Source organism: Gobius niger, assembly GCF_951799975.1.
Source record: "Gobius niger genome assembly, chromosome: 16".
NCBI lineage: Eukaryota > Metazoa > Chordata > Actinopteri > Gobiiformes > Gobiidae > Gobius > Gobius niger.
This window is the reverse complement of record NC_136867.1, coordinates 31,159,781-31,183,574: the sequence shown is the minus strand read 5'-3', so window position 1 is coordinate 31,183,574 and position 23,794 is coordinate 31,159,781. Positions and strand designations below refer to the sequence as shown.

General features: G+C 50.1%; 1 protein-coding gene across 1 annotated transcript in view; it reads right to left on the bottom strand.

Annotated features, from left to right (window-relative positions):
* The window catches only part of baz1a (bromodomain adjacent to zinc finger domain, 1A), a 36,870-nt gene that overhangs the window by 1,790 nt on the left and 11,286 nt on the right, over nucleotides 1-23,794 (bottom strand). Inside the window, exons 12-25 of the mRNA XM_079573921.1 lie at nucleotides 22,790-22,955; nucleotides 22,504-22,593; nucleotides 22,379-22,434; nucleotides 22,244-22,314; nucleotides 21,875-22,107; nucleotides 21,560-21,789; nucleotides 18,960-19,075; nucleotides 15,797-15,894; nucleotides 15,619-15,722; nucleotides 12,012-12,091; nucleotides 11,722-11,886; nucleotides 8,444-8,619; nucleotides 8,256-8,363; nucleotides 4,419-4,782 (exon numbers count right to left, since the gene is read on the bottom strand). Coding sequence (XP_079430047.1) covers nucleotides 4,419-4,782; nucleotides 8,256-8,363; nucleotides 8,444-8,619; nucleotides 11,722-11,886; nucleotides 12,012-12,091; nucleotides 15,619-15,722; nucleotides 15,797-15,894; nucleotides 18,960-19,075; nucleotides 21,560-21,789; nucleotides 21,875-22,107; nucleotides 22,244-22,314; nucleotides 22,379-22,434; nucleotides 22,504-22,593; nucleotides 22,790-22,955 — 2,057 coding nt within the window. The remainder of the gene's footprint in view (nucleotides 1-4,418; nucleotides 4,783-8,255; nucleotides 8,364-8,443; nucleotides 8,620-11,721; nucleotides 11,887-12,011; nucleotides 12,092-15,618; nucleotides 15,723-15,796; nucleotides 15,895-18,959; nucleotides 19,076-21,559; nucleotides 21,790-21,874; nucleotides 22,108-22,243; nucleotides 22,315-22,378; nucleotides 22,435-22,503; nucleotides 22,594-22,789; nucleotides 22,956-23,794) is intronic.

The window sequence follows — 23,794 nt, the reverse complement described above, 5'->3', positions numbered from 1 at the left end:
TAGTTATAGTCGTACCTGAGTGCGTGACACCAGTTTAACGAAGGGCCAGCTGTCCTCGTGTGGTAGTTAGTTGTAGTTATAGTTAGTTATAGCTGTACCTGAGTGCGTGACACCAGTTTAACGAAGGGCCAGCTGTCCTCGTGTGGTAGTTAGTTATAGTTATAGTTAGTTATAGCTGTACCTGAGTGCGTGACACCAGTTTAACGAAGGGCCAGCTGTCCTCGTGTGGTAGTTAGTTGTAGTTATAGTTAGTTATAGTCGTACCTGAGTGCGTGACACCAGTTTAACGAAGGGCCAGCTGTCCTCGTGTGGTAGTTAGTTGTAGTTATAGTTAGTTATAGCTGTACCTGAGTGCGTGACACTAGTTTAACGAAGGGCCAGCTGTCCTCGTGTGTTGGTTAGTTGTAGTTATAGTTAGTTATAGCTGTACCTGAGTGCGTGACACCAGTTTAACGAAGGGCCAGCTGTCCTCGTGTGTTGGTTAGTTGTAGTTATAGTTAGTTATAGTCTTACCTGAGTGCGTGACACCAGTTTAACGAAGGGCCAGCTGTCCTCGTGTGGTAGTTAGTTGTAGTTATAGTTAGTTATAGTCTTACCTGAGTGCGTGACACCAGTTTAACGAAGGGCCAGCTGTCCTCGTGTGGTAGTTAGTTGTAGTTATAGTTAGTTATAGTCTTACCTGAGTGCGTGACACCAGTTTAACGAAGGACCAGCTGTCCTCGTGTGGTAGTTAGTTGTAGTTATAGTTAGTTATAGTCGTACCTGAGTGCGTGACACCAGTTTAACGAAGGGCCAGCTGTCCTCGTGTGGTAGTTAGTTGTAGTTGTAGTTAGTTATAGTCTTACCTGAGTGCGTGACACCAGTTTAACGAAGGGCCAGCTGTCCTCGTGTGGTAGTTAGTTGTAGTTATAGTTAGTTAGTTGTACCTGAGTGCGTGACACCAGTTTAACGAAGGGCCAGCTGTCCTCGTGTGTTAGTTAGTTGTAGTTATAGTTATAGTCGTACCTGAGTGCGTGACACCAGTTTAACGAAGGGCCAGCTGTCCTCGTGTGTTGGTTAGTTGTAGTTATAGTTAGTTATAGTCGTACCTGAGTGCGTGACACTAGTTTAACGAAGGGCCAGCTGTCCTCGTGTGGTAGTTAGTTGTAGTTATAGTTAGTTATAGTCGTACCTGAGTGCGTGACACCAGTTTAACGAAGGGCCAGCTGTCCTCGTGTGGTAGTTAGTTGTAGTTATAGTTAGTTATAGCTGTACCTGAGTGCGTGACACCAGTTTAACGAAGGGCCAGCTGTCCTCGTGTGGTAGTTAGTTGTAGTTATAGTTAGTTATAGTCGTACCTGAGTGCGTGACACCAGTTTAACGAAGGACCAGCTGTCCTCGTGTGGTAGTTAGTTATAGTTATAGTTAGTTATAGTCGTACCTGAGTGCGTGACACCAGTTTAACGAAGGGCCAGCTGTCCTCGTGTGGTAGTTAGTTATAGTTATAGTTAGTTATAGTCGTACCTGAGTGCGTGACACCAGTTTAACGAAGGGCCAGCTGTCCTCGTGTGGTAGTTAGTTGTAGTTATAGTTAGTTATAGCTGTACCTGAGTGCGTGACACCAGTTTAACGAAGGGCCAGCTGTCCTCGTGTGGTAGTTAGTTGTAGTTATAGTTAGTTATAGTCGTACCTGAGTGCGTGACACCAGTTTAACGAAGGGCCAGCTGTCCTCGTGTGGTAGTTAGTTGTAGTTATAGTTAGTTATAGTCGTACCTGAGTGCGTGACACCAGTTTAACGAAGGGCCAGCTGTCCTCGTGTGGTAGTTAGTTGTAGTTATAGTTAGTTATAGTCGTACCTGAGTGCGTGACACCAGTTTAACGAAGGGCCAGCTGTCCTCGTGTGGTAGTTAGTTGTAGTTATAGTTAGTTATAGTTGTACCTGAGTGCGTGGCACCAGTTTAACGAAGGGCCAGCTGTCCTCGTGTGGTAGTTAGTTGTAGTTATAGTTAGTTATAGTTGTACCTGAGTGCGTGACACCAGTTTAACGAAGGGCCAGCTGTCCTCGTGTGGTAGTTAGTTGTAGTTATAGTTAGTTATAGTCGTACCTGAGTGCGTGACACCAGTTTAACGAAGGGCCAGCTGTCCTCGTGTGGTAGTTAGTTGTAGTTATAGTTAGTTATAGTCGTACCTGAGTGCGTGATACTAGTTTAACGAAGGGCCAGCTGTCCTCGTGTGTTAGTTAGTTATAGTTATAGTTAGTTATAGTCGTACCTGAGTGCGTGATACTAGTTTAACGAAGGACCAGCTGTCCTCGTGTGGTAGTTAGTTGTAGTTATAGTTAGTTATAGCTGTACCTGAGTGCGTGACACCAGTTTAACGAAGGGCCAGCTGTCCTCGTGTGGTAGTTAGTTGTAGTTATAGTTAGTTATAGCTGTACCTGAGTGCGTGACACCAGTTTAACGAAGGGCCAGCTGTCCTCGTGTGGTAGTTAGTTGTAGTTATAGTTAGTTATAGTCGTACCTGAGTGCGTGACACCAGTTTAACGAAGGGCCAGCTGTCCTCGTGTGGTAGTTAGTTATAGTTATAGTTAGTTATAGTCGTACCTGAGTGCGTGACACCAGTTTAACGAAGGGCCAGCTGTCCTCGTGTGGTAGTTAGTTGTAGTTATAGTTAGTTATAGCTGTACCTGAGTGCGTGACACCAGTTTAACGAAGGGCCAGCTGTCCTCGTGTGGTAGTTAGTTGTAGTTATAGTTAGTTATAGCTGTACCTGAGTGCGTGACACCAGTTTAACGAAGGGCCAGCTGTCCTCGTGTGGTAGTTAGTTGTAGTTATAGTTAGTTATAGCTGTACCTGAGTGCGTGACACCAGTTTAACGAAGGGCCAGCTGTCCTCGTGTGGTAGTTAGTTGTAGTTATAGTTAGTTATAGCTGTACCTGAGTGCGTGACACCAGTTTAACGAAGGGCCAGCTGTCCTCGTGTGGTAGTTAGTTGTAGTTATAGTTAGTTATAGTTGTACCTGAGTGCGTGACACCAGTTTAACGAAGGGCCAGCTGTCCTCGTGTGGTAGTTAGTTGTAGTTATAGTTAGTTATAGTCGTACCTGAGTGCGTGACACTAGTTTAACGAAGGGCCAGCTGTCCTCGTGTGTTAGTTAGTTGTAGTTATAGTTAGTTATAGTTGTACCTGAGTGCGTGACACCAGTTTAACGAAGGGCCAGCTGTCCTCGTGTGTTAGTTAGTTGTAGTTATAGTTAGTTATAGTTAGTTATAGCTGTACCTGAGTGCGTGACACCAGTTTAACGAAGGGCCAGCTGTCCTCGTGTGTTAGTTAGTTGTAGTTATAGTTAGTTATAGCTGTACCTGAGTGCGTGACACCAGTTTAACGAAGGGCCAGCTGTCCTCGTGTGGTAGTTAGTTGTAGTTATAGTTAGTTATAGCTGTACCTGAGTGCGTGACACCAGTTTAACGAAGGGCCAGCTGTCCTCGTGTGGTAGTTAGTTGTAGTTATAGTTAGTTATAGTCGTACCTGAGTGCGTGACACCAGTTTAACGAAGGGCCAGCTGTCCTCGTGTGGTAGTTAGTTGTAGTTATAGTTAGTTATAGCTGTACCTGAGTGCGTGACACCAGTTTAACGAAGGGCCAGCTGTCCTCGTGTGGTAGTTAGTTGTAGTTATAGTTAGTTATAGCTGTACCTGAGTGCGTGACACCAGTTTAACGAAGGGCCAGCTGTCCTCGTGTGGTAGTTAGTTGTAGTTATAGTTAGTTATAGTCGTACCTGAGTGCGTGACACCAGTTTAACGAAGGGCCAGCTGTCCTCGTGTGGTAGTTAGTTGTAGTTATAGTTAGTTATAGCTGTACCTGAGTGCGTGACACTAGTTTAACGAAGGGCCAGCTGTCCTCGTGTGTTGGTTAGTTGTAGTTATAGTTAGTTATAGCTGTACCTGAGTGCGTGACACCAGTTTAACGAAGGGCCAGCTGTCCTCGTGTGTTGGTTAGTTGTAGTTATAGTTAGTTATAGTCTTACCTGAGTGCGTGACACCAGTTTAACGAAGGGCCAGCTGTCCTCGTGTGGTAGTTAGTTGTAGTTATAGTTAGTTATAGTCTTACCTGAGTGCGTGACACCAGTTTAACGAAGGGCCAGCTGTCCTCGTGTGGTAGTTAGTTGTAGTTATAGTTAGTTATAGTCTTACCTGAGTGCGTGACACCAGTTTAACGAAGGACCAGCTGTCCTCGTGTGGTAGTTAGTTGTAGTTATAGTTAGTTATAGTCGTACCTGAGTGCGTGACACCAGTTTAACGAAGGGCCAGCTGTCCTCGTGTGGTAGTTAGTTGTAGTTGTAGTTAGTTATAGTCTTACCTGAGTGCGTGACACCAGTTTAACGAAGGGCCAGCTGTCCTCGTGTGGTAGTTAGTTGTAGTTATAGTTAGTTATAGTCGTACCTGAGTGCGTGACACTAGTTTAACGAAGGGCCAGCTGTCCTCGTGTCGTCCCAGCTCCACAGACAGATGTTCACAGGCCGACAGTTCATGGACGCCCTGGTTTCTCCCGGACGACCTCCTGCTGCCTGCAGAGGGGGCGGGGCCTGAGGGGAGCACGGGGCGTGGCGGTTTGGAGGGGGCGGGGCCTGACTGGGGGCTGGTCTTGGGTGTGGTTTTGGGCGTGGTCTTGGGTGTTGTTTTGGGCGTGGCTTTGCCGTTGGTCTCGACGCTCCGGCGTGCGCTGCTGCGGCTGCCCGGTCTGGGCGGAGCTTTGGTTGTGGGCGGAGCCTTGGCTGTGGGCGGAGACGTCTTTTTACCTGATGACCTGCAGAGACAGCGTCATGAGTGAGTGGAGTCGAGGGCGTGACATTATTGATGACAGGACTCAGTTACACCATCACATCTCAGGCCCGACTCACGGGAACATTTTAAAATATTATTAGCAGATTTTCTCCAGTTCGACTTAACCCAAATCTAAGGCCCCGAAACCAGTAAATTGGTGAGAGGTTTTACACCAAACCGGATGTGCGTCAGAGTCCGCCATGTCAAGAAGCCTCAGAATTGGGCTGTCAGTTAAAGCCTCAATGCTAACTATCATAGCCACTTTAGCATAGGGACCTCTGGTGCTAACTATCATAGCCACTTTAGCATAGGGACCTCTGGTGCTAACTATCATAGCCACTTTAGCATAGGGACCTCTGATGCTAACTATCATGGCCACTTTAGCATAGGGACCTCTGATGCTAACTATCATAGCCACTTTAGCATAGGGACCTCTGGTGCTAACTATCATAGCCACTTTAGCATAGGGACCTCTGGTGCTAACTATCATAGCCACTTTAGCATAGGGACCTCTGATGCTAACTATCATAGCCACTTTAGCATAGGGACCTCTGATGCTAACTATCATGGCCACTTTAGCATAGGGACCTCTGATGCTAACTATCATAGCCACTTTAGCATAGTGACCTCTGGTGCTAACTATCATAGCCACTTTAGCATAGGGTCCTCTGATGCTAACTATCATGGCCACTTTAGCATAGGGACCTCTGATGCTAACTATCATAGCCACTTTAGCATAGAGACCTCTGATGCCAACTATCATAGCCACTTTAGCATAGGGACCTCTGATGCTAACTATCATAGCCTCTTTAGCATAGGGACCTCTGATGCTAACTATCATAGCCACTTTAGCATAGGGACCGCTGATGCTAACTATCATAGCCACTTTAGCATAGAGACCTCTGGTGCTAACTATCATAGCCACTTTAGCATAGGGACCTCTGATGCTAACTATCATAGCCACTTTAGCATAGGGACCTCTGATGCTAACTATCATAGCCACTTTAGCATAGGGACCTCTGATGCTAACTATCATAGCCACTTTAGCATAGAGACCTCTGGTGCTAACTATCATAGCCACTTTAGCATAGGGACCTCTGATGCTAACTATCATAGCCACTTTAGCATAGGGACCTCTGATGCTAACTATCATAGCCACTTTAGCATAGAGACCTCTGGTGCTAACTATCATAGCCACTTTAGCATAGGGACCTCTGATGCTAACTATCATAGCCACTTTAGCATAGAGACCTCTGGTGCTAACTATCATAGCCACTTTAGCATAGAGACCTCTGATGCTAACTATCATAGCCACTTTAGCATAGGGACCTCTGATGCTAACTATCATAGCCACTTTAGCATAGGGACCTCTGATGCTAACTATCATAGCCACTTTAGCATAGAGACCTCTGGTGCTAACTATCATAGCCACTTTAGCATAGGGACCTCTGATGCTAACTATCATAGCCACTTTAGCATAGAGACCTCTGGTGCTAACTATCATAGCCACTTTAGCATAGGGACCTCTGATGCTAACTATCATAGCCACTTTAGCATAGAGACCTCTGGTGCTAACTATCATAGCCACTTTAGCATAGAGACCTTTGATGCTAACTATCATGGCCACTTTAGCATAGGGACCTCTGATGCTAACTATCATAGCCACTTTAGCATAGAGACCTCTGGTGCTAACTATCATAGCCACTTTAGCATAGAGACCTCTGATGCTAACTATCATAGCCACTTCAGCATAGGGACCTCTGATGCTAACTATCATAGCCACCTTAGCATAGAGACCTCTGATGCTAACTATCATAGCCACTTTAGCATAGAGACCTCTGATGCTAACTATCATAGCCACTTTAGCATAGAGACCTCTGATGCTAACTATCATAGCCACTTCAGCATAGGGACCTCTGATGCTAACTATCATAGCCACTTCAGCATAGGGACCTCTGATGCTAACTATCATAGCCACCTTAGCATAGAGACCTCTGATGCTAACTATCATAGCCACTTTAGCATAGGGACCTCTGATGCTAACTATCATAGCCACTTCAGCATAGGGACCTCTGATGCTAACTATCATAGCCACTTTAGCATAGGGACCTCTGATGCTAACTATCATAGCCACTTCAGCATAGGGACCTCTGATGCTAACTATCATAGCCACTTCAGCATAGGGACCTCTGATGCTAACTATCATAGCCACTTTAGCATAGGGACCTCTGATGCTAACTATCATAGCCACTTTAGCATAGAGACCTCTGGTGCTAACTATCATAGCCACTTTAGCATAGAGACCTCTGGTGCTAACTATCATAGCCACTTTAGCATAGAGACCTCTGATGCTAACTATCATAGCCACTTTAGCATAGAGACCTCTGATGCTAACTATCATAGCCACTTTAGCATAGGGACCTCTGATGCTAACTATCATAGCCACCTTAGCATAGAGACCTCTGATGCTAACTATCATAGCCACTTTAGCATAGGGACCTCTGATGCTAACTATCATAGCCACTTTAGCATAGTGACCTCTGATGCTAACTATCATAGCCTCTTTAGCATAGAGACCTCTGGTGCTAACTATCATAGCCACTTTAGCATAGAGACCTCTGATGCTAACTATCATAGCCACTTTAGCATAGAGACCTCTGATGCTAACTATCATAGCCACTTTAGCATAGAGACCTCTGATGCTAACTATCATAGCCACTTTAGCATAGAGACCTCTGATGCTAACTATCATAGCCACTTTAGCATAGAGACCTCTGATGCTAACTATCATAGCCACTTCAGCATAGGGACCTCTGATGCTAACTATCATAGCCACTTCAGCATAGGGACCTCTGATGCTAACTATCATAGCCACCTTAGCATAGAGACCTCTGATGCTAACTATCATAGCCACTTTAGCATAGGGACCTCTGATGCTAACTATCATAGGCACTTTAGCATAGGGACCTCTGATGCTAACTATCATAGCCACTTTAGCATAGAGACCTCTGGTGCTAACTATCATAGCCACTTTAGCATAGAGACCTCTGATGCTAACTATCATAGCCACTTTAGCATAGAGACCTCTGATGCTAACTATCATAGCCACTTCAGCATAGGGACCTCTGATGCTAACTATCATAGCCACTTCAGCATAGGGACCTCTGATGCTAACTATCATAGCCACCTTAGCATAGAGACCTCTGATGCTAACTATCATAGCCACTTTAGCATAGGGACCTCTGATGCTAACTATCATAGCCACTTCAGCATAGGGACCTCTGATGCTAACTATCATAGCCACTTTAGCATAGGGACCTCTGATGCTAACTATCATAGCCACTTCAGCATAGGGACCTCTGGTGCTAACTATCATAGCCACTTTAGCATAGGGACCTCTGATGCTAACTAAGACAGTAAGTTAACTGTAACGATGAACTGGACCCGGGGACTGACCTGGGGGCCGTCTTCGTTGCCGACCCGCTGTTTTTGGGCGTGGCCTGTTGGCTCCTGGACGATGCCGATTGGTTCTTTCCCTTTGGAGGCGGGGCTGAACTCTTCTTGCTGCAAAACAAACGTTTGATTTTATTACAGTTTAAAGGTGAACTCTTAAATACGGTTTAAAGGGGAAGGAGTGGCCTCACCTGGGGGGCGGGGCCTCCTCCTCAGACTCCTCCTCGCTCTGCTCCTCGTCGGTGTCCACTGTCTGGTCCGTGTCCTCCTCCTCCTCGTCCACGGAGGAGCGGGATCTGGACGGGATTCGGCTGGACCTCTGTTTGGGTTTACAGTCCGGGCAGAACCAGTCTCCGGCCGGGATGGACTGAAACAAACGCACAAACGTCAGCGCGGGGGGGGGGCTGGGAGGCTGGGACGCCATTTACACCGGCCAGTCACAGGCGTGAGACGTGTGGACCTCATTGGGGGGCGTTACCTTCAGTTTGGGGCGGAGACAGTGTGTGTGGGCCTCGTTGGGGGCGTTACCTTGAGTTTGGGGCGGAGACAGTGCGTGTGGACCGCGTTTAGGGGGCGTTACCTTGAGTTTGGGGCGGAGACAGTGCGTGTGGAGCTCGTTGGGGGGCGTTACCTTGAGTTTGGGGCGGAGACAGTGCGTGTGGACCTCGTTGGGGGCGTTACCTTGAGTTTGGGGCGGAGACAGTGCGTGTGGACCTCGTTGGGGGCGTTACCTTGAGTTTGGGGCGGAGACAGTGCGTGTGGGCCTCGTTGGGGGCGTTACCTTGAGTTTGGGGCGGAGACAGTGCGTGTGGGCCTCGTTGGGGGGCGTTACCTTCAGTTTGGGGCGGAGACAGTGCGTGTGGGCCTCGTTGGGGGCGTTACCTTGAGTTTGGGGCGGAGACAGTGCGTGTGGGCCTCGTTGGGGGCGTTACCTTGAGTTTGGGGCGGAGACAGTGCGTGTGGGCCTCGTTGGGGGCGTTACCTTGAGTTTGGGGCGGAGACAGTGCGTGTGGACCTCGTTGGGGGGCGGAGACAGTGCGTGTGGACCTCGTTGGGGGGGCGTTACCTTCAGTTTGGGGCGTGTGGACCTCGTTGGGGGGCGGAGACAGTGCGTGTGGGCCTCGTTAGGGGGCGTTACCTTGAGTTTGGGGCGGAGACAGTGCGTGTGGACCTCGTTGGGGGGCGTTACCTTCAGTTTGGGGCGTGTGGACCTCGTTGGGGGGCGGAGACAGTGCGTGTGGTGCTCGTTGGGGGGCGTTACCTTCAGTTTGGGGTGGAGACAGTGCGTGTGGGCCTCGTTAGGGGGCGTTACCTTCAGTTTGGGGCGGAGACAGTGCGTGTGGACCGCGTTAGGGGGGCGTTACCTTCAGTTTGGGGCGGAGACAGTGCGTGTGGACCTCGTTAGGGGGCGTTACCTTGAGTTTGGGGCGGAGACAGTGCATGTGGGCCTCGTTGGGGGGCGTTACCTTGAGTTTGGGGCGGAGACAGTGCATGTGGGCCTCGTTGGGGGGCGTTACCTTGAGTTTGGGGCGGAGACAGTGCATGTGGGCCTCGTTGGGGGCGTTACCTTGAGTTTGGGGCGGAGACAGTGCGTGTGGGCCTCGTTGGGGGCGTTACCTTCAGTTTGGGGCGGAGACAGTGCGTGTGGACCTCAGGGGGCGTTACCTTCAGTTTGGGGCGGAGACAGTGCGTGTGGACCTCGTTAGGGGGCGTTACCTTCAGTTTGGGGCGGAGACAGTGCGTGTGGACCTCAGGGGGCGTTACCTTCAGTTTGGGGCGGAGACAGTGCGTGTGGACCTCGTTAGGGGGCGTTACCTTCAGTTTGGGGCGGAGACAGTGCGTGTGGACCGCGTTAGGGGGCGTTACCTTGAGTTTGGGGCGGAGACAGTGTGTGTGGAGCTCGTTAGGGGGCGTTACCTTCAGTTTGGGGTGGAGACAGTGCGTGTGGGCCTCGTTAGGGGGCGTTACCTTGAGTTTGGGGCGGAGACAGTGCGTGTGGACCGCGTTAGGGGGGCGTTACCTTCAGTTTGGGGCGGAGACAGTGCGTGTGGACCTCGTTAGGGGGCGTTACCTTGAGTTTGGGGCGGAGACAGTGCGTGTGGACCGCGTTAGGGGGGCGTTACCTTCAGTTTGGGGCGGAGACAGTGCGTGTGGACCTCGTTAGGGGGCGTTACCTTGAGTTTGGGGCGGAGACAGTGCATGTGGGCCTCGTTGGGGGGCGTTACCTTGAGTTTGGGGCGGAGACAGTGCATGTGGACCTCGTTGGGGGGCGTTACCTTGAGTTTGGGGCGGAGACAGTGCATGTGGGCCTCGTTGGGGGCGTTACCTTGAGTTTGGGGCGGAGACAGTGCGTGTGGACCTCGTTGGGGGGCGTTACCTTGAGTTTGGGGCGGAGACAGTGCGTGTGGACCTCGTTAGGGGGGCGTTACCTTGAGTTTGGGGCGGAGACAGTGCGTGTGGAGCTCGTTGGGGGGCGGAGACAGTGCGTGTGGACCTCGTTAGGGGGCGTTACCTTGAGTTTGGGGCGGAGACAGTGCGTGTGGACCGCGTTAGGGGGGCGTTACCTTCAGTTTGGGGCGGAGACAGTGCGTGTGGACCTCGTTAGGGGGCGTTACCTTGAGTTTGGGGCGGAGACAGTGCATGTGGGCCTCGTTGGGGGGCGTTACCTTGAGTTTGGGGCGGAGACAGTGCATGTGGGCCTCGTTGGGGGGCGTTACCTTGAGTTTGGGGCGGAGACAGTGCATGTGGGCCTCGTTGGGGGCGTTACCTTGAGTTTGGGGCGGAGACAGTGCGTGTGGACCTCGTTGGGGGGCGTTACCTTGAGTTTGGGGCGGAGACAGTGCGTGTGGACCTCGTTGGGGGGCGTTACCTTGAGTTTGGGGCGGAGACAGTGCGTGTGGACCTCGTTGGGGGGCGTTACCTTGAGTTTGGGGCGGAGACAGTGCGTGTGGACCTCGTTAGGGGGGCGTTACCTTGAGTTTGGGGCGGAGACAGTGCGTGTGGAGCTCGTTGGGGGGCGGAGACAGTGCGTGTGGGCCTCGTTAGGGGGCGTTACCTTCAGTTTGGGGCGGAGACAGTGCGTGTGGGCCTCGTTAGGGGGGCGTTACCTTGAGTTTGGGGCGGAGACAGTGCGTGTGGACCTCGTTGGGGGGGCGTTACCTTGAGTTTGGGGCGGAGACAGTGCGTGTGGACCTCGTTAGGGGGCGTTACCTTGAGTTTGGGGCGGAGACAGTGCGTGTGGACCGCGTTTAGGGGGCGTTACCTTGAGTTTGGGGCGGAGACAGTGCGTGTGGACCTCGTTAGGGGGCGTTACCTTGAGTTTGGGGCGGAGACAGTGCGTGTGGACCGCGTTTAGGGGGCGTTACCTTGAGTTTGGGGCGGAGACAGTGCGTGTGGACCGCGTTTAGGGGGCGTTACCTTGAGTTTGGGGCGGAGACAGTGCGTGTGGACCGCGTTTAGGGGGCGTTACCTTGAGTTTGGGGCGGAGACAGTGCGTGTGGTGGCCGCGGTCGCAGCCGTCGCACAGTAACATGTTGTCGCCGTCTCCTTTGCGGCGGCAGATCCGACAGCGAGCGTTCAGCACCGAGCGAGCCCACAGGATGCTGCGCTCCAGGGACGAGAGGTGCACGAACACCTGAGGGACACATTTCATCCTCAAACTTCAAACTTCAGGGTTTCTCATTCCCACAATTCTGAACATTCCCACGCGACCTGTTCCAAAATGGCCGCCCGTATGGTTATATATATCAGTGTTGGTACCTGTGACAGACTGGAGCAGCCGCTCAGAGACTCCCTCCATCGCTCCAGCACCGTTTTCCCTCCGCGGCCGTCGCTTCCGTCTGAAACAGAGGAATCATGAACGTCCGGCTTCTCTTTGTGCCTGTGGATGTTTCTCCCGTCTTTAGCCACAAAGGAAGTGTCTCAGTCACAGCCTTTCGTGCTGGAGACTAAAATCCACCAAACTACAATAACAGTCTGAAAGATTTAGATTCTGCCAAAGGAGCAGCTCTGAGCTTCGTTCATGAGGAGAAGCTTCATGAAGTAGGAGTCTCCAAGTGTCTCCCTGATCGTGTCCCTGAGTGTCTCCCTGATCATGTCCCTGAGTGTCTCCCTGATCTTGTCCCTGAGTGTCTCCCTGATCTTGTCCCTGAGTGTCTCCCTGATCATGTCCCTGAGTGTCTCCCTGATCATGTCCCTGAGTGTCTCCCTGAGTGTCTCCCTGATCATGTCCCTGAGTGTCTCCCTGATCATGTCCCTGAGTGTCTCCCTGAGTGTCTCCCTGAGTGTCTCCCTGAGTGTCTCCCTGAGTGTCTCCCTGAGTGTCTCCCTGATCTTGTCCCTGAGTGTCTCCCTGATCATGTCCCTGAGTGTCTCCCTGATCATGTCCCTGAGTGTCTCCCTGATCGTGTCCCTGAGTGTCTCCCTGATCTTGTCCCTGAGTGTCTCCCTGATCGTGTCCCTGAGTGTCTCCCTGAGTGTCTCCCTGATCGTGTCCCTGAGTGTCTCCCTGATCGTGTCCCTGAGTGTCTCCCTGATCTTGTCCCTGAGTGTCTCCCTGATCATGTCCCTGAGTGTCCCCCTGATCATGTCCCTGAGTGTCTCCCTGATCTTGTCCCTGAGTGTCTCCCTGATCATGTCCCTGAGTGTCTCCCTGATCATGTCCCTGAGTGTCTCCCTGATCATGTCCCTGAGTGTCTCCCTGATCGTGTCCCTGAGTGTCTCCCTGATCATGTCCCTGAGTGTCTCCCTGATCATGTCCCTGAGTGTCTCCCTGATCATGTCCCTGAGTGTCTCCCTGATCATGTCCCTGAGTGTCTCCCTGATCGTGTCCCTGAGTGTCTCCCTGATCATGTCCCTGATCTTGTCCCTGAGTGTCTCCCTGATCGTCTCCCTGAGTGTCTCCCTGATCATGTCCCTGATCGTCTCCCTGAGTGTCTCCCTGATCTTGTCCCTGAGTGTCTCCCTGATCGTCTCCCTGAGTGTCTCCCTGATCATGTCCCTGAGTGTCTCCCTGATCATGTCCCTGAGTGTCTCCCTGATCTTGTCTCCCTGATCGTGTCCCTGAGTGTCTCCCTGATCTTGTCCCTGAGTGTCTCCCTGATCGTGTCCCTGAGTGTCTCCCTGATCTTGTCCCTGAGTGTCTCCCTGATCATGTCCCTGAGTGTCTCCCTGATCATGTCCCTGATCATGTCCCTGAGTGTCTCCCTGATCATGTCCCTGAGTGTCTCCCTGATCATGTCCCTGAGTGTCTCCCTGATCATGTCCCTGATCATGTCCCTGAGTGTCTCCCTGATCATGTCCCTGAGTGTCTCCCTGATCATGTCCCTGAGTGTCTCCCTGATCATGTCCCTGATCGTGTCCCTGAGTGTCTCCCTGATCTTGTCCCTGATCGTGTCCCTGAGTGTCTCCCTGATCTTGTCCCTGAGTGTCTCCCTGATCATGTCCCTGAGTGTCTCCCTGATCATGTCCCTGAGTGTCTCCCTGATCATGTCCCTGATCGTGTCCCTGAGTGTCTCCCTGATCTTGTCCCTGATCGTGTCCCTGAGTGTCTCCCTGATCTTGTCCCTGATCGTGTCCCTGAGTGTCTCCCTGATCTTGTCCCTGAGTGTCTCCCTGATCATGTCCCTGAGTGTCTCCCTGATCATGTCCCTGAGTGTCTCCCTGATCTTGTCCCTGATCGTGTCCCTGAGTGTCTCCCTGATCGTGTCCCTGAGTGTCTCCCTGATCGTGTCCCCGAGTGTCTCCCTGATCGTGTCCCTGAGTGTCTCCCTGATCGTGTCCCCGAGTGTCTCCCTGATCGTGTCCCCGAGTGTCTCCCTGATCGTGTCCCTGAGTGTCTCCCTGATCGTGTCCCTGAGTGTCTCCCTGATCGTGTCCCTGAGTGTCTCCCTGATCGTGTCCCTGAGTGTCTCCCTGATCGTGTCCCTGAGTGTCTCCCTGATCGTGTCCCCGAGTGTCTCCCTGATCGTGTCCCCGAGTGTCTCCCTGATCATGTCCCTGAGTGTCTCCCTGATCTTGTCCCTGATCGTGTCCCTGAGTGTCTCCCTGATCGTGTCCCTGAGTGTCTCCCTGATCGTGTCCCTGAGTGTCTCCCTGATCATGTCCCTGAGTGTCTCCCTGATCGTGTCCCTGAGTGTCTCCCTGATCGTGTCCCCGAGTGTCTCCCTGATCGTGTCCCTGAGTGTCTCCCTGATCATGTCCCTGAGTGTCTCCCTGATCTTGTCCCTGAGTGTCTCCCTGATCATGTCCCTGAGTGTCTCCCTGATCATGTCCCTGATCGTGTCCCTGAGTGTCTCCCTGATCTTGTCCCTGATCGTGTCCCTGAGTGTCTCCCTGATCGTGTCCCTGAGTGTCTCCCTGATCGTGTCCCCGAGTGTCTCCCTGATCGTGTCCCCGAGTGTCTCCCTGATCGTGTCCCTGAGTGTCTCCCTGATCGTGTCCCCGAGTGTCTCCCTGATCGTGTCCCCGAGTGTCTCCCTGATCGTGTCCCTGAGTGTCTCCCTGATCGTGTCCCCGAGTGTCTCCCTGATCGTGTCCCTGAGTGTCTCCCTGATCGTGTCCCTGAGTGTCTCCCTGATCTTGTCCCTGATCGTGTCCCTGAGTGTCTCCCTGATCGTGTCCCTGAGTGTCTCCCTGATCGTGTCCCTGAGTGTCTCCCTGATCGTGTCCCTGAGTGTCTCCCTGATCGTGTCCCTGAGTGTCTCCCTGATCATGTCCCTGAGTGTCTCCCTGATCATGTCCCTGAGTGTCTCCCTGATCGTGTCCCTGAGTGTCTCCCTGATCATGTCCCTGAGTGTCTCCCTGATCGTGTCCCTGAGTGTCTCCCTGATCATGTCCCTGAGTGTCTCCCTGATCGTGTCCCTGAGTGTCTCCCTGATCATGTCCCTGAGTGTCTCCCTGATCGTGTCCCTGAGTGTCTCCCTGATCGTGTCCCTAAGTGTCTCCCTGATCTTGTCCCTGAGTGTCTCTCTGATCGTGTCCCTGAGTGTCTCCCTGATCATGTCCCTGAGTGTCTCCCTGATCATGTCCCTGATCGTGTCCCTGATCATGTCTCCCTGATCATGTCCCTGAGTGTCTCCCTGATCGTGTCCCTGATCATGTCCCTGGTCTGCACCGTCTCACCGTCTCTCTCTTTCTCCTCGTCTCTCCTGGATCTCCTCTTGGACCTGTCCCTCCTCTTGGACCTGTCCCTCCTCTTGGACCTGTCCCTCCTCTTGGACCTGTCCCTCCTCTTGGACCTGTCCCTCTTTGCCTCCTTGTCTCCTGCGGGTGAACCGGGGGGGTGAGTGTGGACGGGTAAAGGTAAAGTCTGTCTCTGTCCCTGTAAGTGTCTTGTGTCCAGTGTCTCCTCCGCTGAGTGTCTTACCCAGAGGAGGTTTGAGGAAACGCCTCTCGATCCCGCGCTCGATCTGAGCCAGAGCGGAGGCCAGGGCCCTGACGCTGCTGCTGCCCAGGGAGGAGGCCTCGGGGCTGGGGAGGAGAGGGGAGGAGAGTCAGGGTCAGTCCTGGAGGAAAGAAACACTGAAGACACTGAAGACACTCACCCGTCCCACAGCGTCTCCGACTGGTCCTCACAGCTGTCCATCAAAGCCTGGTAATCCCCCGACTCCAGCGCCGCCCTCCACTCCTGCCGCTCCACGTCCTGCACACAGCGTGAGTCAGGGACGTCACTCACACGCCCAGGCCCACAGGTCACCCCGACACCCCCATCAATAAACGCAAATATAAAAAACAGAGAGGGGAGATCATTTATACACATGAGGAACAGCAGGGGGCCCAGAACACTGCCTTGTGGGACTCCCATTGAGGGCCTGGAGACCCCATCTTTACGAGCCCATCTCTGTCCTTTAGGTAAGAATGTAAAATCTATGGCATGTGACTAGAAACCAAGGCCGTGGGAACGCAGGGTGCTGAGGGCGCTGCAGCCCCCCCCTAGTGGATAGTTTGTGAACTGCAGGCAATATTAACCCCTTAACTCCCACCTGAACCGAGCACATTTTCTCCAGCTTTACCCCAATCCAAAAGCTTCTGGAAAAAAGGTGTGAAAATAGCAACAAAACAGACGAAAACAAGGATGAAAATGTGAAAAAAGTGAGAAAACATTGATGAAAAAGTGACAAAAAAAATTACAAAAATGAAAAAAAAAAATTGACAAAAAAAGTGAGAAAATTTTTACGAAAAATTAAGAAAAAATGGACGAAAAAATGATAAGAATTTGACATAAAAAATGTGAATAATTTGACGAAAAAGTGACAAAAAAGTCACGAAAATGTGACAAAAATGAGACGACTGCCCGACAAAAAAAGTGATAAAAAAAAATCTGACGTGAGGAAAAAGATCCATTTAGTTTTGTAGGTCTTTCAAATGAGGTGTTGAACTGGCCGACAGGATTTGGGTAAAGCTGAACTGGAGAAAATGCTCTCGGTTCAGGCGGGAGTTAAGAGGTTAATAAACAGGATTTTGTCCCTCAGCGCCCCCTAACTAAACTATCTTCCCACGGCTCTGCCAGAAACAGAGTTATGGCTGGGTTTCCGGTCACATCACAGCGTTCTAAAGGCCTATGATATCATATAGATGTAAAATGGTTTTGTTTTTGAGGGAATGTTGGATCTTGTACAGAGAGATCATGGACCCAGTGACTGATACTAATGAGGTTTGTAATTCACACATGTTCTTTTAGCTACGACTTGTGAAAGTGTAAAGCAGTGAATACGTTTAAGCCGACCTAAATGCAATGATTGTTCCACATTTTCTTTAGTGTATGACAAGTTGGTCACAGGCCTGTAAATCTGCCCTCAGGCCACTTGAGTCATGATATAAAAGTTCTCTAAAGATTCATGATAAGAAAGGCAGACGATTCCATCACTCATATCCTCGTGAAACACACATTTCTCAGCTTTGAAAAGTCTGTGTTTGATGTATAAGATCCCCCATGACGCCGCTGCTCCTCCACTAAAAGAGTTCATCTCTCTGGGCTCTGAAACAACAGCTCCAACCAGGGGCGGACTGGCCATGTGTCCATTCTGGAAGAGCACAGAAGGGCCACTGGCTCTAGGGCCACCGGTCTGGCCTCTCACTTTACCTGACCCTTACCCCCGGGCGTAACCGAGCTTTACCCAAATCTAAAAGCTTAACCTCTTAACTCCCGCCTGAACCAAGAGGATCTTTTTCCTCACGTCGTCAGATTTTTTTTCCATCATGTTTTTGTTGGGTGTTCAACTCATTTTTGCAACTCATTTTTTTTGTCATTTTTGGTCAAATTTTTGTAATTTTTTTGTCATTTTTGTGACATTTTTGCCACTTTTTCGTCACTTTTTTGTTCCTATTTTCACAGCTTTTTCCCAGAAGCTTTTGGATTGGGGTAAAGCCAAACTGGAGAAAATGTGCTCGGTTCAGGTGGGAGTTAAGGGGTTAAAAGAAAAGCATCCAAAAACAAAAATGTGCTGGAAAAGCAACAAAATGTGACGAAAACGTGATGACAAAGCGATGAAAAAAGCGATGAAAAAACAACATGAAAAACCCCCAAAAAACAAGAGACGAAAACACAACAAAAAAGTGACAAAAAAGTGACGAAAAAGCAAGAAAAACATGACAAAAATGCAGCGGCAACATGACTAAAAGTTACCATCACTTTTCTAGATTTGAGCTTTCAAATGAGTCCTCACAGTGTTGCTCTCCAGTCAAGAAGCTTTTAGATTTGGGCAAAGCCGAACTGGAGAAACTGCTCTGGGTTAAGGCGGGGGGTCAGAGGTTCACATGTGTATTTGTGGAAGTGTCACATTTACGCTAATTTGGGCCCGGCTGACCAGAGTCCAGGGCTGGTTTTCAGTCCGGCCCTGGCTCCAACCACTAGATCTACAGTGCGAGGCCAAAGCAGGATCCCGAAACCAAAGACAGCGTTTGGAAACTCTGCTTTTTCTTCTGCAGTCGCTCGTCAGTGGAGTTAGCTGCCAACAGAGCTGATAAGCACAAATGTTCTGTATTTTATATCAGCCCAGGGACTATGGGTGGAAATTAGCACTTCATCTATAACCTGGTACAGCATTTCTCCCTTTGAGGTGCATGTTTATTGTGCACTGTCCCTGTTTTTTCTAAATAAACAAACTAAAATAAATAAATAATAATAATAATAATAATAATAAAAAAGTGGCGACGTCACAGATCTACTTCCGGGTTCACAGATGTGCGAGAAACTACAAAAACTACAAAAAACAATTAATATTTGTGAAACTCCCTCGTCTGTAATAAAGTCAGCTCTATGTGGAAGGATTTACACTAAACTATCCTCCAGTTTGTTGTTGTTTTCTCTCCTCAGTGGAGCTTTAAGAGCCGGACACACATCCGGCGGTATCGGGACCTCATTAATGAGTACAAGCATGTGGTATCGGCCCGATACCGGTATCGCTGCGTCCCTACATCCTCGAACCTGAAACCCAGTAATAGGTGAATACTTCGACGGTTCCAGATTCCTGATTCCTCCTTTACTGCACTAAGTAACCGTAACTAAGTTGGATTACAAGTTACTTTATGAGTTACATTCACTCCCTCCTCAGTTTGAACATCAACAAAGCTTCAGAAAGTGAGTTCCATCGCTCTCCTCTGTGGCCTTCAGGCTGAACACGAGGACCTCCGGTGTGGGGGTCAGAGGTCAATGAGAGACACTGAAGTACAGCAGGTGAGAGAGTGTTTCCTCGTGTCGCCGCTGACCTTCAGATACCCGAGCGTGCCCTGGTGAACCCGGTCCTCGATGTCCAGCAGCAGATCTCTGAGTCTGCCCTCCATCACCGACTCGGCCGCAGTGCATTCTGGGAAACGCTGCTCCTCTGGAAACACAGGCAGGGACGAGTCAGACGGGAGGAGTCAGTCTAATCGAAAGCTTTCTGATTTAAAGGAACAGGCCAGCGTTTTTCCATACTGAGATATGTTCTTACCTGAGCTGTGACGAGTTCTTTAGGACCTGTCTGATCTTCAGTCACGTAAACACAGCGCAGACGGCGTTAGCATTTAGCCTCTCCCTCTCTCCTCTATAGCTCCAAAACAGGTCAAGATAGAAGCTACCAAGCTCTTCCACGTTTTCCCTATTAAAATATGGTTACGTGAAGTGTTCCACTACAAAGTATAATTACACACAATTAAAGAGGGGGTGTTCTGCTTTTTCCAGCCCCACAGCACCAGTCTATATCTCACTACAATGATGACAAACCTTCTGTTGGTCTGTCAATGCAGTAAATTAGAATAACTGCCTTGTATAAAATTGCTCTTTCAAAATGGCCGTAGCAAATGGCTTGAAATAGGCCTCTGTCTCTTTAAGAACCTCTGAGCCTTTAGACACGCCCCCTCCACACGCTGTCTGTGGCATCACAACACTTCGCTACTGTTTATCACTTTGTGAACAATGGCCACACAGGATATTATTTGGAGACGAACCTTCCACACCGGACGCTTGGAAGGGGCTCTTGCCTGAAAAATAACTGCTGTTTGGAGGCTTCTCTTTGCATCTGCCATGCCCTATGGATCTCTAACTATACCCCCATGGACGACACCAGGATCTGCAGGAGCCCATACCATTCAAAAGACGGACATTATCTGTGCAGGTGGACAGTGGTTTTTCGAGGTTACCCGTTAGCTTGTTATAATCGACTACAGCTCATTGTTGATGAAAAGTCTGTAATAAACCACACATGTGTAAAGCCAGGCTCATTGTGTGATCATCGTAAAGGCTGCTTCAAGTAGTTGCTGCTTTATTGACGTTATTTGTGCATAATATGCTGCCTGTTTTCAATGAATGTTGTGAAGGTGAAGGTTGTTAGCTTGTCGCGGCTAATAGTGCCTTAGCTCCGGGAGAAACCACTCGGCTACGACTCACTGTAGATGAAATGTGAACAATAAACTACGAAATCAACAAGCCAGGCTCCGTGTGTCATCATCATAAAGGCTGCTTCAAGCAGTTGCCTGTTTTAGTGACGTTTTCAATGCATAATATGCTGCTTGTATTCAGTGAATTTTCCCGTTAGCTTGTCGTGGCTAGCTTGTTAGCTCCGGGAGAAAGCCACTCGGCTATGACCCATTGTAGATGAAATGTGAGCAATAAACTTCCAAATCAACAAGCCAGGCTCCGTGTGTGATCATTGTTAAACGGTTCTTTATGTGTGTGGTGGTTTTATTGACTTTATGTGTGCATATTTCTCGTTTTCACGTGATGACTCGAGGTTTAGCTTAGCATTAGCTTTCTCCGGAGGCTCTGTGCATCATCAAGGCCCAGCGCAGAACCAGACACTGAAATAAGCGTTCTTGAATCCTGGGTGTTTCGGTAACAGAAACACTGATGTGTGTCTTTGTAAAAGTCTGCTGTGGCTCCGGTTCACAACACATGAAGCTAATCCTCCATGATGACTCTGTTTACATCTTAGGGCTAGACACTGCGGGGAGGGGGTTCTGCTGAGGAGCAGTGGTTGGTTACTCGGCTGGTGAGGAAAGGTCGGAGGCGTACCCTGGAGGTCGAGGGCGTTTCCTGAAGGAATCAGGCGTTTTATCCCTAAAATGGCCGCCATCAGAGTTTCTACAGATTACTCGAAAATACGTGAATGTGCCAAGGCAACACTTCAGCCATGTTTTTAATGAGGGAATGACCTAATAACATGATGTAAAGCTTGAAAAAGTCGATTTTGCATAATACCCCCCCTTTAAACAATGTGGATTTTCTAAGCGGATAAAAGGGGGAACTATATTGCAAGGCGTAATAATACCAGGAGTATTTCGAAATCCGCGCAGTAATCTTCACTTTACTGTGCGGATTTCAAACTACTCCTGGTATTATTACGCCTTACAATATAGTTCCCCCTTTTATCCGCTTAGAAAATCCACATTGTTTAATTGTGTGTAATTATACTTTGTAGTGGAACACTTCACGTAACCATATTTAAATAGGGAAAACGTGGAAGAGCTTGGTAGCTTCTATCTTGACCTGTTTTGGAGCTATAGAGGAGAGAGGGAGAGGCTAAATGCTAACGCTATAGAGGAGAGAGGGAGAGGCTAAATGCTAACGCTATAGAGGAGAGAGGGAGAGGCTAAATGCTAACGCTATAGAGGAGAGAGGGAGAGGCTAAATGCTAACACTATAGAGGAGAGAGGGAGAGGCTAAATGCTAACGCCGTCTGTGCTGTGTTTACGTGACTGAAGATCAGACAGGTCCTAAAGAACTCGTCACAGCTTAGGTAAGAACATATCTCAGTGTGGAGAAACGCTGGCCTGTTCCTTTAAGACTTTAACACAACAGGAAACAGAACTCTCCCCTGTCCTCCTCTTACCCGTGTGTCTGTACGCCTCCTCCTCACACTCCTGTAGAGCCGCGGTGATTCGCTCTCGCTCCTGACACAGCGCCTCCTTCAGGCCGTTCTCTCGGTTCCCCCGAGTGTTCAGACTCTGCAGGAGCTGCTCCAGCTGTTCCACCGAGGAGAAGAACCACCAGCGGGGGGCGCTGTGAGGGGCGGGGTCAGGGCTGTGCGGGGCGGGGCTGGAGGCGGGGCTGGAGGCGGAGCTGGGACAGAGGCGGCTGTGGGTTAGACTCTCTTTGCTACAGTCAGCATGTCGATAAAGAGCTGGTGTTCTCCTCCTGTCCTCACCTGTCTCCGTTCTCCTCCTCCCGAGAGCCCCCGTTACAGAGGGGGTGTCGGTGCTCGGCGGCGCCCCCCTGAGGTCGGGTCATGTCAGCGGCGAGTCCGAAAGTGTCCTCCTCCACGAAGAGCGCGGCCTGAGACGGAAGCAGCCAGTATTTACGGAACCAGCGATCTCTGCCCAGAGGCTGCAGCGCCGTGCAGGAGGAGGCGCTGTGGAGGCGCAGCAGGAGGTCCTGAACCTGAGGAGCAGAGTGGATTGTGGGATTGTTCTCAGCTCCTAATGGGCTGATGGTTCCTCTGCTGAAGGAGGTGCTAAAGGAAACATGCAGCTCCTTTAACTCCCTCCTCACTGCACTGACACATGTGAGGACCTACCTTCTCCTGCTCCTTCTGAAGCTCCTCTGGGCTCAGGGCTGGAGGTCTGGAGTCTGGACCCTTGGGAACATCTGCAGGATCAAACACAGCGCCGTGAGGAACACTTCATAAGCTCGGTCTAAACCCTCCTCGTACCTGTGTGTGGGGGTTTCCTCTGGTCTGCAGGAGGTTCTGGGGCCGTTCCGTTCACACTGTGGACAAAGGGGAGACTTTAGTGTCGGGGTCGGGTTAGGAGGACGTGAAAGAACCTGAACCTGTACCTGATGTTCTCCTGCTCTCGCAGCTTGTCCTCTCGCTCCTTCATCTTCAGCTCCTGCTCCTTCAGTCGCTCCTCTCTCCTCAGACGGACCCTGGACACGGACAGGACTTTCATTACAGCGCGGTTTAGGCCACAGGGTCAAGACGAGGTCACGTGTGTCACTTTTCTGTGTCTCAGTGACCTCTCAGTGACCTCTCAGTGACCTCTCAGTGACCTCTCAGTGACCTCTCAGTGACCTCTCAGTGACCTCTCAGTGACCTCTCAGTGACCTCTCAGTGACCTCTCACCTGTAAGCCGCCTCCTCCCTCTCCCGCTGGTGCTGTTCCGCTCGTATCTCTCTCAGTTCTTTCTTGGCCGACTTCTGCTCGTCCAGACAGTCCTCGATCAGGTCCCGACTCAGGCCCAAAGTCAGAAGTTTCCCGACCAGAGCGTTCAGGATCTGCAGCTTCTCCCCTGGACAGACACGGGTCAGACACGGGTCAGACGCCATGAGCTCCAGGAGCTTCTGTCCTGAAGGCATCTGGGACTGAGGGTGCTCCAGGCAGGCTCCTCAGGAACCCCGGCCCACTATAGTACTATAGACACAGACGGCATCTCTGGAATCGACCATATATGGTCATTTTTTAAAACAGCTAAGGGGGAAAACAATTTTGAAAAAAATTATATTTTCTCTAATTATTCAAAAACCACTGTAACAAACGCTGAATTATGAATATAGTTTCTACTAAATAAAGACACAAAGACATGGGGAGGAGCAAAGTGGTTCAACAGCCCATAAATACATGAATAACAGAGAATGTTAACTTGATGCTACATGTTAGCATCGGGCTAATGCTAACGGTTAGCTCGCGCGAGCTACAACTGCCGTTTTTTCACTTCTACTGAACAATCTGCTGTGAGAAAATATCCATATGGACCTGATTTACACTGGACTTTATTTATGTGATAAATAAGTTCATATTCCACCAGAAAATGTCAAAAAAGAGGGAAAATTGTGTTTCTCTAAAGATTCTATTTTCCCCCTCGGCGAAGCCACGCCCCCTTGTATGACGAGATGCGTCTGTATCTATAGTACTATACTACTACTATAGTACTATACTACTACTATAGTAGTACTATAGTAGTAGTATAGTACTATAGTACTATAGTAGTAGTATAGGAGTACCTGGCGTGAGGTCGTAGACCGCCGTCCTCCTCAGTCGCCGTAGTAACCCTGGCCCGCTCTCCCTCAGTACTATAGTAGTAGTATAGTAGTAGTATAGTAGTAGTATAGGAGTATAGTAGTAGTATAG